We start from the raw sequence: 12,551 nt of genomic DNA on the forward strand, positions 1-12,551 counted from the left end.
AATTTAGAGAAATTAAAAAGTAAAAAACAGACAAATCATGATGTATTTCCATAAAGTTATACTGAATGTGCTTGTATCTCTTGCCTACCCTTTTCCCTCCTCCACTTCTTCTACCTCTGCTACCCTGAGGCAGCAAGACCACCCCTCCTACTCCTCCTCTTATTCAGTATGAAGGTAATGAGAATGAAGACCCTTATGATCTGCTTCTACTTAATGAATAGTAAATGATCACCATGCTGTACAGTTAATAAACTGATCTGTTGTATGTGTCTTTATATGAAAAACTATTAACTGTACAGAAAGAACTGAATGAGGCATTTTTGTCATCATCATCATCATCTAAGTATTCATTGTGTAGAATATCATGTACAAAACTCAGAAGTGGCTAGCCTATCCTTACATAGGCATAAGGTGAATATGTAATACAAAATTAATGTGTTATCTTACTGTTTCATATCTTTGCCTTCAAAGAATTGCATTACTCTACAGTATGACCCCCTCTCTCTCATCATTGGAGAAACTGCTTATCAGCTTCTCAATACAAGTAAGTGGGTTTTTTAGAAAATGTAACAATGTTTCCAATACCGTCTAGATGTATGACTACAGTAATACATGCCATAAAAATTTTGTAAAGATTTTCTCATTAGTATATAAGCTAGGCTACCATGAAGCAATTGAATCAGTTATGCTAGGCTACCAAAAGCAATCCTATTGCTGCTGCTTTGTTTTTAATACATGGATTGTTAAACTTATAAATAAATATGGATTCTTTTTCACTTTATCTTTTTACTTTAATGTCTAATGTTAATAATACATATAACATCTACAGTGTTTTGTATCATGTAAGACAACAATGATATAGATACTGACAGATGATTCATCTTATAAGCAGATGATAATTTACTGTATCAGTAAATAAGTACAGTACTATAAATGTATTTTCCTTATGATTTTCTTAATAACATTTTCTGTAGCTTACTTCATTGTAGGAATATGGTATATAATACACAGAACATTCAAAAATATGTTGACTGTTTTTGTTACTGGTAAAGCTTCCAATCAACACTAGGCTATTACTAGTTAAGTTTTTGTGAGTCAGAAGTTATGCACAGATTTTTTACTGTGTGGAGGGTTGGTACCCCTAACCCCAACATTGTTTAAGCGTCAACTGCCTTTCTCTCTGAGTGAGCTTTGAGAGTTTGTCTCTTTTGGAGAATATGTTTGTATCTTAGTGGTTGAACTTAGCGGCATAAAATTGCTTGTAATTTTCCCTGAATACCCTTTTTAATGTCTGTAGAATCTGAAATGATGTTCCTTCACTCATTTCTCTCACTGGTAATTTTTCTTTTTTCCTGATCGTTCTGGCTAGAGGTTTATTGATTTTATTTTAATCTCAAAGAACCAGCTTTTAGTTTAATTGATTTTCCATATTATTTTTCTGTTTTATATCTCAGTGATTTCCTTTCTTTTTGGGATTTTTCTTCTGCTTACTTTGATATTAATTTGCTTTTCTTTTTTAATTAAGTTTTTTTATTTAAATTCCCGTATAACAGTGTTATATTAATTTAGGTGTACAGTATAGTGATTCAGTAATTCTATACATTATTCAGTGCTCATCAGAATAAGTATACTCTTTAATACCTATCACCTATTTCACCCATCTCCCCACCCCCAACACCCTCCCTCTGGTAACCATCAGTTTGTTCTCTATAGTCTGTTTGTCTCCTTTTTTTTCCCTTAAGTTTGTTGTTTCTTAAATTCCACTTGAGTGAAATCATATGGTATTTGCCTTTCTCTGTCTTAGTCTGCTTATCCTTATACTCTCTAGCTCCATCCATGTTGTAGGAAATGGCATGATTTTTTGTGGCTAAATGATATCCCATTTTATATATGTACCTCATCTTCTTTATCCATTCATTTATCAATGGACAGTTGGGCTGCTTCCATAATTTGGCTGTTGTAAATAATGCTGCAAGAAACAGGTGCATGTATCCCTTTGAATTAGTGTTTTTGTATTTTATGGGTAAATAACCAGTAGTTCGATTAGTGGATAGTTAGTGGATAGTTGTTTTTAACTTTCTGAGGAACCTCCATATTGTTTTCCACAGTGGTTGCACCAGCTTGTACTCCCACAAACAGTGCCTGAGGGTTCCTTTTTCTCCACATCCTCACCAACACTTGTTTCTTGTGTTTTTGACTTTAGATATTCTGACAGGTGTGAGGTGATCTGTCCTTGTAGTTTTGATTTGCATTTCCCTGACGATGAGTGATGTTAAGCTACTTTTTGTGTGTCTGTTAGCCATCTATATGTTGTCTTTGGAGAAAAGTTTGTTTGTGTCCTCTGACCATTTTTAAATTCGATTATTTGGGGGTTTGGGGGTGTTGAGTTGTATAAGTTCTTTTTTTTTTTAAAGATTTTTTTTTATTTATTTGACAGAGAGAGACACAGTGAGAGAGGTTCGGAACACAAGCAAGGGGAGTGGGAGAGGGAGAAGCAGGCTTCCCGCGGAGCAGGGAGCCTGATGCAGGGCTCGATCCCAGGACCCTGGGATCACGACCTGAGCCGAAGGCAGACGCTTAACGGCTGAGCCACCCAGGCGCCCCAAGTTGTATAAGTTCTTTCTATATTTTGTATACTAGCCCTTTATCAGATATGTAATTTGCAAATATCTTGTCCCACTCAGTAGGTTGCTTTTTAGTTTTGTTCATTATTTCCTTCACTGTGCAGAAGCTTTTTATTTTGTTGTAGTTCCAAGAGTTTATGTTTGTTTTTATATCCCTTGCCTCAGGAGACATATCTGGAAACAATGTTCCTATGGGCAGTGTCAGAGACATTACTGCCTGTGTTCTCTTCTAGGATTTTTATGGTTTCAGGTCTTTTATCCATTTTGAATTTATTTTTGTGTTTGGTGTAAGAAAGTGGTCCAGTTTCATTCTTTTGCATGTTGCTGTCCAGTTTTCCCAGCACTATTTGTTGTCTTTTTCCCATTGGATATTCTTTTCTCCTTTGTTGACGATTAACTGACCATATAATTGTGAGGTCATTTCTGGGTTTTCTATTCTATTTCATTGATTTATGTTTTAATTTTTGTGCCAGTACCATACAGTTTTGATTACTACAGCTTCATAATATAACTTGAAGTCTGGAATTGTGATACCTCCAGTTTTGTTTTTCTTTTTCAAGATTGCTTTGGCTATTGGGAGTCTTTTGTGGTTCCATACAAATTTTAGGATTGTTTGTTGTAGTTCTGTGAAAAATGCTGTTGGTATTTTGATAGGGAATCTAAATCTGTAGATTGCTTTGGTAGTGTAGATATTTTAACAGTATTTGTTCTGTCAATCCATGAGCATGAAATGTCTTTAATTTCAATTTATTTCATCAGTGTTTTATACTTGTCAGAGTACAGGTCTTTCACTTCTTTGGTTAAGTTTATTCCTAAATATTTTATTATTCTTGGTGCAGTTATAAGTGGGATTTTTTTTCTTAATTTCTCTTTTTTCTGCTTGATTATTAGTATATAGAAATGCAGCAGATTTCTGTATGCTGATTTTGTATCTTGCAACTTTACTGAATTCATGTATCAGTTCTAGTTTTTTGGTGGAGTCTTTAGGGTTTTCTATATATAGTATCGTATCATCTGCAAATAGTGGAAGTTTTACTTCTTACCAATTCTTACCAATTTGGATGCCTTTTATTTCGTTTTGTTCTCTGATTGCTGTGGCTAGCACTTTTAGTACTTTGTTTGAATAAAAGTGGTGAGAGTGGATATGTTTGTCTTATTCCTGACCTTAGGGGAAAAGCTCAGTTTTTTCCCTTCAGGTATGATGTTCGCTATGGGTTTTTCATATAAGGTCTTTATTATGTTGAGATACGTTCCTCTCTAAACCTACTTTGTTGAGAGTTTTAATCGTGAATGGATGTTGTACTTTGTCAAATGCTTTTTCTGCATCTATTGAAATGATCATAATGGTTTCTATCCTTTCTATTGCTGGTGTGATGTTCTTTTTCTAATTTCTTAAAGTGGAAGTTGAGATGATCAATTTTTGAGATCTTTATTCTTTAGTAATAGGTCCATTTCATGCTAAAAATGTCCCTCTAAACACTGCAGTCTATGTGTCTCACAGGTATGTCTTCATTTTCATTCATTTCAGAAAACTTTATGAACTTTTTTTGATTTTTTTTTTTGACTCAGGTCATTTAAAAGTGTATTATTTGGCTTCCAAATATTGAGAGATTTTTCAGAGATCTTTCTGTTGTTAATCTCTAATTCAGTTCCATTGGTATCAGTGGATAAGCTTTGCATGACTTCATTTTTTTTTTTTAATGTTTTGCTATAGAATATGGTCTATTTTGTCATTGTTCTATGTGCATTTGAAAAAATGTGTGTTCTGTTGTTTGTTGGATTGTCCTATCAATGTCAAATTGATTGATAGTGTTTTTCAGGTATTCTATATCATAATTGATTTTCTGTCTAGTCTTTATACCAATTATTGAGAAAGGGATGTTGTCTTTCATTTTGTGTTTGAACATTTCTCATTTCAGTTCTGTCAGTTTTTGCTTTGTATAGTTTGAGCCTCTGTTATTAGTGCATAAACTTTGAGAATTGTTATGTCCTCTTGATGTACTGACCCTTTATCATTTTGAAATGGCCCTCTTTATCCTGGTAGTTTTCTTTGTTCTGAAATCTATTTGTCTAATATTAATAGAGCCACTCCAGTTTTCTCTTTGTTATTGGTAGCATGGTTTATCTTTTTACACTCATTTACTCTTATTTGTGTATTTAAATTTTAGCTCCTTGTAAATAGAATATAGTTGGGTTTTTCTTTTATTCAGTCTGCCAATCTTTGTCTTTTAATTGGAGTGTTTAGACGATTTACATTTAATGTGAAACAGTGATACCATTTTGCTTTCTAATTGTCTGATCTCTTACTGGTTTTCCTTTATTTCCTGTGTTTTTTTTTTAATAGTTGAGCATTTTTTATTATATTTCATCTCCTTTGTTGGCATATTATATACTTATGCTTTGTTTTGTGATTACTTTATGGTATGTAGCATATATTTTTAATATATTACAGTGTATGTTAAAATAATCTGTCACTTCCTGTATGGTATGGGGATGTAATAACAATATAATTCCATTTCTTGTATCCCAGGATTTCACTCATTGTTGTCTTATATTTTACTTCTACATGTTACAAATTTGCAATTCATTATTGTTTTGGGCTTAAATAGTCAACTCTTTAAAAGAGAATTTTTAAATAACAAGAAAGGATTTTTGTATTTATCCATATATTTGTCATTTGTGGTATTCTCTATTCCTTTGTGTAAGTTAAGATTTCCATCTAGTATCATTTTCCATCTCCCTGAGGATTTTGTGTAACATTTCTTATTGTGAAGGTCTGTCAGCATTGAATTCTTTCAGTTCTTGTATGTCTAAAAAACTCTCTACTTTCTTTTTTGAAATTGAGTACAGAATTCCACATTGGCAGTTTTTTTCCTTTCAGTGCTTTTGAAATGTTGGGCCACCGTTTCTGATCTGTAGTGCTTCCTGGGAGAAAGTCAACTGTCATTCTTATCTTTTGTCTGTAAATAATATGCCCTATAAACTGATTGCTTTTAATATTATCTCTTCACCCTGGTTTAAACAATTGTGATATGCCTTGGTGTAGTTTCCTTCATATTTCTTATTTTTCGATTTGTTCACATTGTGGTCTGTGAGTTGATTGATTGTATTCCTGGAAAAATTTTAGCCATTAGATCTTTAAATATATTTTTATCTCTTTTTCTCCAGTCTCTTTCAGGGATTCTAATTGTTGTTGTTCCACAACTCATTTATGCTCTGGGCTTTTTGGGTTTTTATTCAATCTCTGTGTTTCATTTTGGAAAGTTTCTGTTGCTGTATCTTCAAGTTCACTTCTGCAGAGTTGTCTATTAATTCCATCCAGTATATTTTTTCATCTTCGATATTATGGTTTTTATCTCTACAAGTTTTGCTGCTCAAGCTTTCCTCTACCTTCTTGAGCATATGGATTATATTTATAATTATTTCAGCATATTTGTATATAAAGTTTATAGTCTAAGTCTGTTCTATTGTCAGTTTTTCTATTCATTATGAATTGTATTTCTCCACTTATTTGCATACCTGGTAATTTTTTAATATATGCCAGACATTGTGAAGTTTACCTTTTTGGGTGCTGTATCATTTTGAATTCCTTTAAATATTCTTGAGCTTTGTTGAGAGACACAGTTAAATTACTTGAAAACAGTTTTATTTTTTCAAAGCTTGCTTTTAAGCTTTGTTAGACCTGGAGAGAGAAGGCTCTGGAACCTGAATACCATCTTCAAATGTTTGGAGGGCTGTCACATCAAAGAGGGATTAGATGAGTTCCCTATGGCCCCAAGGAGGGAAAATTAGGACTAGTGGATGAAAAGTGTAGGGAGATACCATACCTTCAGGAAACAGAGAATCTTTAATGAATAGGGCTCTCTAAAAGTAGAGTAGATAACCTTGGTAATTTCTTTCCACTGGATACTTCACTGATATTTTGAGTATCTGCTTTATAGAGTAAGCTGTAATATAACAATGCTGGGCTTGAGGTTATACTCTAGGCTCTTTAAATCCCATCTTTACTACTTACTAACAATATGAACTTCATAGAATTTAAGTGTCACTATCAGAGTACCGGACATTGCCTAGCACAAAGTAGGTACTTAATTAGTACCCTTTCCCTTGGTGGCCAAACATTGAAAAGGTAGATAATTTAGGTAACTGCTGAGAATCTGTCTGAGATTTTATGATTCTTTGGAAAACTTTGATTCATATATCTTTGTTTTATCCTTTTGTCCTTAAGTTCTTTGTCATTTTTAACCAAATTTGTGTCATGGCTATTCATTATTTACCTAAGTAATCTTCAAAATAATTCATGAAAACAAGTCTGAGATGAAATACATTTTTTTAACATAGTTCCTGTGACTCTGAACATAGGAAGAAGGACTTAAGTCCTCTGCTAGGTAGAACATAAACGTGTTGTTTTTATTCTTCTGTGCCAATTCATTTCATTAATTTAGCAAGTTGTTTTTTTGTGTCTATTACGTGGCAGGCCCATGTTAATCACTGAGAATACAATAGTAAATAAAGCAAAGGCCCTGCCTTAAGGAATCTACAACCTCCTAGGAAAAATAGACAAATAGCAAAAACACATTGTGATAAATGTTGTAATAGCTCAAATGTAGGATGTTATGGATGTACATAAAAGATGATCCAGCACTGTCTTGAGTAAGTTTAGGTGTTGGGAGACATATCAAGGGGGAAAGTAATGTATAAGCTGAGACTGGAGGATGAGTACAAGTTTTTCAGGCAGAAAATATTGAGGGGAGGAATACTCCAGAAAAATATCTAATGGCCAAAGACAACACACCATGTTTGAGGAACTGAAAACCTTTAGTCCACTTGGAACATGGAGTTTGATGGAGGAGTGACAAAAGATGAGACTAGAGAGGCAAGCAGAGACTAGCTTATGAACGGCCTTGTGACTAATATTAGAATCTAGACTGTATCATAAGGGAAATAGGAAACCATTGGAGTTTTTAAAGCAGGGGAATGATTTGACCAGATTTGTATTTCAGAAAGACTTTTCATGTTAGTAGGAAGTTAATAGGTTATATATAAAACTGAAAATTCAAGAAATAAAAGTATAAACATATTACTGGAAAAAAGGGGGTAAATATTAGAAGAAACAACTGGAAGAATTAAGAGTGGTTGCCTTTGGTGTATAGGAATCTGGGTAGGGAAGAGTTAGGTCAGGGAACTGATTTTTCTTTTTTTTTATTCCTCCAATAAACTTTATTAGAATGATTTGACTTTCTTAATCTACATGCATTGTAGCATAGTGGGTAAGAGTATGGATGCTGGGGCACGTGGGTGGCTCACTTGGTTTAGTGGCTGCCCTCAGCTCAGGTCATGAACCCAGCGTCCAGGGATCAAGCCCCACATCGGGCTCCCTGCTCAGCTGGGAGCCTGCTCCTCACTCTTCCACTCCCCCTGCTTGTGCTCTCTCTCTCTCAAATAAATAAATAAAATCTAAAAAAAAAAAAAAGCATTTAATTTTTAAAAAGTATGGATGCTAAGGCCAGACTGCCTGAATTGAGTATTACCTCCACTATTTATAAATTATTTAATTTCTCTGTGTTCAAGTTTTCCTTTCCGTAAAAATGGAATAGTAATAATAGAACTTGTAGAATTTTGTGAGGATTAAATGAGTTAATACAAGTAAAACACTAAAACAATATGTGGTGCATAATAAACACTCAGTGTTAGCAGTTATTACATGTCAGCACTGTTAAGGTACTGATATACAAGAACAGACAAATTTACCATTGTATTAGTGAAGGGGTTTAAATATTGCTTTTAGTAATCAAGAGAACAAGCAGACAAAAAAATCAGAGTGGGTATAGAATTCATCAACATGGTTATTAAAATTAATATAATTGTATATATAAAGAATATCTAACCAACTGTTGAGTACATTCTGTTTTAAGAGCCCATGGAATATTTGCAACATTTGCAAATTCTCAAATATTAAAAAATGAAATCATATAGATCTATTCACAATGCATTTAGGCTAGAAGTAACTAACCCAAAAGATAGCTAGAATATTCCCCATGAAATTAGAAGCTTAAAAATACACTTCAGATTAACCCAGAAGTCAAAAAAGAATCATAATTAAAACTGGAAAATAATAATGAAGTACTGTGTATCAAAACTTAGGATGCTGTTTAAGATCAGTTCAAGTTTTACATGTGTATTTTAGAAAAGAAAACCTGAAAACTAATTAAAGTTTTTATTTCAGGAAATTAGGAAAAAAGAAAATAGAAGACACCAGCCAAGGCTAGCCTTGTAAGCAGGCCAATGACCAGCCCTGCTGTTAACTTTTCCTACACATTAAAGATGTGAAACTACAGGGACTTTGATATACTGCAGGAGGAGAGTTATTTGGTACACTTCAGAAAAAAAGTTTGGCATTATCTAATAAAGTTATCCCTGCATTTCTTCTCCTAGATATATTATGCTATAAATAGATCTGTAGAAACTGCTACATACACATGTGTATCATGAGACATATCTAAGAATGCTCATAGTCTCACTATAAGTAACTGTCCAAAGCTATAGAATAGCAGGGGTGCCTCGCTGGCTCAGTCAGACGAGCATGCGACTCTTGATCTCAGGGTTTTGAGTTTGAGCCCCACATTGAGTATAGAGATTACTAAATAAATAAATAAACTTAAAAAAAAAAAGCTATGCTACAAAACTATAGAATAGTTAAATTATGGTATGTTATTACAATAGAATAGTACAGTACAATAGAATAAAACAGAACTGAAAATTAATGAATAACCACATGCATTGATAATAAATAAATCTCATAAATACAATATTATTCAAAAGAGGCATGACACAGAAGACAATATTCAAAATGATTCCATTTATATAAAGTTCCAAAACAGACAAAACTTAAATATATTGCTTAGGGTTACACAAATAAGGATGGCAAGACTATATAATACACAATTCTATACATACCATAGTAGATGTTCAGCAAATTTTTGATGAATAAATGGATGGTTTGGATCTCTGAAAAAGAAATGGTAAATACTGATTTAAAAAGAAAAGTCTAGGTTTTATTATATTTTGCAGGAATAAGGAAGGAGGGGTGCCCGATGGCTCAGTCGGTTAAGCATCTGCCTTGGGTTCAGGTCGTGATCCCAAGGTCCTGGGATCGAGCCCCGCATCGGCTCCCTGCTCAGCAGGGAGCCTGCTTCTCCCTCTCCCACTCCCCCTGCTTGTTCTCTCTCTCTCTCTCTGTATCAAATAAATAAATAAATAAGTAAATAAAGGAATAAGGAAGGAAATAATAGCTTATGTTTGTAAAGTTTCTTCTGACTAGACAAGAAAACCCTTTTCAGGCTTTTAAATTGAATATAAATAGCTGAAATACAGAAATTAAGGAAACATCTATATATATATATACACTAAACAAACATATATTAAACCAGCATGTATATTGTGAATTCCAAAAAAAGTCTTGTAAACCGGGCGCCTGGGTGGCTCAGTTGGTTAAGTGACTGCCTTCGGCTCAGGTCATGATCCTGGAGTCCCGGGATCGAGTCCCACATCAGGCTTCCTGCTCAGCAGGGAGTCTGCTTCTCCCTCTGACCCTCCTCCCTCTCATGCTCTCTGTCTCTCATTCTCTCTCTCGCAAATAAATAAAAAATCTTTAAAAAAAAAAAGTCTTGTAAACCAAGGGGTTTAGTTATCTGTACTTAACTCATCTTTCAGTGATTCTTGTAAGAATCCATTGGAATGTCCATTATCTTCAAAAACTTGGTATAGCATCAAGTTTATCACTGTTCTTTCAAATTAACTTTCTGTTGCCTTTATTATTGTATCTGACTTTTTTAAATAGCCAATACATATTTTTTGAAATTTCCGTTCTGATGCTACCTTGTGGCTATTAATATGGATGGCTTAATAAGATCCCTTATATACTTTATCAGCATTTATATTTAAAGTAATGTTTGGGGGCACCTGGCTGGCTGAATTGATAAAGCATGTGACTCTTGATCTTGAGGTCGGGAGTGTGAGCCCTATGTTGGGCATAGATATTACTTATGAAAAGAAAGAAATAAAATAATAGAAAACTGCTATAAGTCATCTAAACTCCAAGAAGGGAACCAATTTTTTTGTCTCAGAAATCCTGTTTACAGTAAAGGCTTAAAGTGGAGATAACAAACTCAGATGCCTGTAGTAGCCCCTGAGGTAGTAAATGAAAGGAGCAGGATGGGAACTGTGGCAAGTCTAGAGACATAATCCTCCCTATCTAAACAGGACAACTCCTACTCAACTCCGTCTGTTTGTTGCTATACGAGAAGGTGGTGCCAGATCTTCAGTTTTTTCAGAATATGTCATATATTTGGCAGTTAATTTAGAAACATTAAACACTATGCAAGTGATCCAAAACAGGTCTGTGGCAGGTTCTAGTTGCTAGGCTATTCATTTGCAAACAACCTTAAAGGATATGTAATTTGGGTGAAATAATTTGTTTTTTACTGTGTTTTACCTATAGTCGACAGAGGTACGTTCTTGGAGACACAGCAATGCAGAAGATGGCCAAGTCCCATGTTTTCTTAAGTGGTATGGGCGGTCTTGGTTTGGAAATTGGTAAGTAGTATTTTTATTCATAATTTTATATGACACTTTGAGCAATGTAAGTTAAAGAATTTAATTTCTTTCCCTTGTATATATTATTTCCTATAAAGGAAGTTAGATCCAAACCCTTGAGAAGATTCAGTTTTGATTCTTTTGGCAACACTATTTCTTTTCTTTCTTTCTTTTTTTTTTTTTTTTTAATGATTTACTTATTTATTTGAGAGGGAGAGCAAGCAGGAGCAAGGAGGAGGAGCAGAGGGAGGAGCAGGTTCCCCACTGAGCAAGGAGCCTGACCTGGGGCTCAGTCCCAGGACCTTGGGATCATGACCTGAGTCAAAGGCAGACACTTAACCAACTGAGCCACCCAGGCACCCCTTGACAACACTATTTCACTATAACACTATATACTGTTAATATTCTTCCACAAGGAACCAGTAATGACTCTTTTGCTTCTCTTTGTTATGATAATAGCCATTAATGATCATTTCTCTTTGTTTTTTTTTATTTCTGTATCTTTAATTCATTATGATAGAGCACACACACATATATTTATAACAGCCTGTCTGAAATAATACACTAAAATTTTAGTGTATTATACCTCAGTGTGGTATGATAGAAGATTTAACTTTTTCCTTTTTGTTTGTCTGCATTTTCTAAGGAACTTGTATTTCTTAGGTAGTAAAAAAGTTAAAATTATCCAGTCAGAGATGTGACCAAGCTCCATCAAAACTGTCTAATATATGTTCTTAATATTAAGCTATTCCTTTCTCTTTTTCCTTCATAGCAAAGAATCTTGTTCTTGCAGGAATTAAGGTAAGTGAGTAAATGTCCTTGGTTAAAATAAGTGTTTGTTGTGAACTTTTTTTTTTTTTTGCTCATCATTAGTGGTAATATTGTTTACACTTTGGCCTAATTATTGCTGCTTCTTCATTTAGTAGCAAAATTGTTTTAATGCTGTATTTTCCTCCTTTTAAAAAACTATTACAGAAAATTTCAAAATTATATGACAGTAGAATAGTCTTAACAAAACCCCATGTATCCATCATGCAGCTGCAATTACCTGCTCATAGACAAATTTGTTCCATGTTACCTCTTTCCCATTCTCCACTGTTGCCCAACCACCAAATTATTTTGATATAAAACTCAGACATCCACATAGGGGATGGGAAGGAAAAATAAAATAAGATGAAAATTGAGGAGGAGACAAACCATAAGAGACCCTGAACTCTGTGAAACAAACTGAGGTTGCTGGAGGGGGGAAAACGGGGGATAATTATGTGATGGGCATTAAGGAGGGCACTTGCTGTAATGAGCACTGCATATTATTTGCAACTGATGAATCAC

The 12,551-nt window shown here is 34.1% G+C and overlaps 1 protein-coding gene across 1 annotated transcript in view; it reads left to right on the top strand.

The window, feature by feature from the left end:
• Positions 1-12,551, top strand: part of UBA6 (ubiquitin like modifier activating enzyme 6) — an 84,635-nt gene that overhangs the window by 12,675 nt on the left and 59,409 nt on the right. The window contains exons 3-4 of the mRNA XM_021702236.1: positions 11,125-11,219; positions 11,992-12,020. Coding sequence (XP_021557911.1) covers positions 11,125-11,219; positions 11,992-12,020 — 124 coding nt within the window. The remainder of the gene's footprint in view (positions 1-11,124; positions 11,220-11,991; positions 12,021-12,551) is intronic.

This window comes from Neomonachus schauinslandi, chromosome 2 (assembly GCF_002201575.2).
Source record: "Neomonachus schauinslandi chromosome 2, ASM220157v2, whole genome shotgun sequence".
Taxonomy (NCBI): Eukaryota; Metazoa; Chordata; class Mammalia; order Carnivora; family Phocidae; genus Neomonachus; species Neomonachus schauinslandi.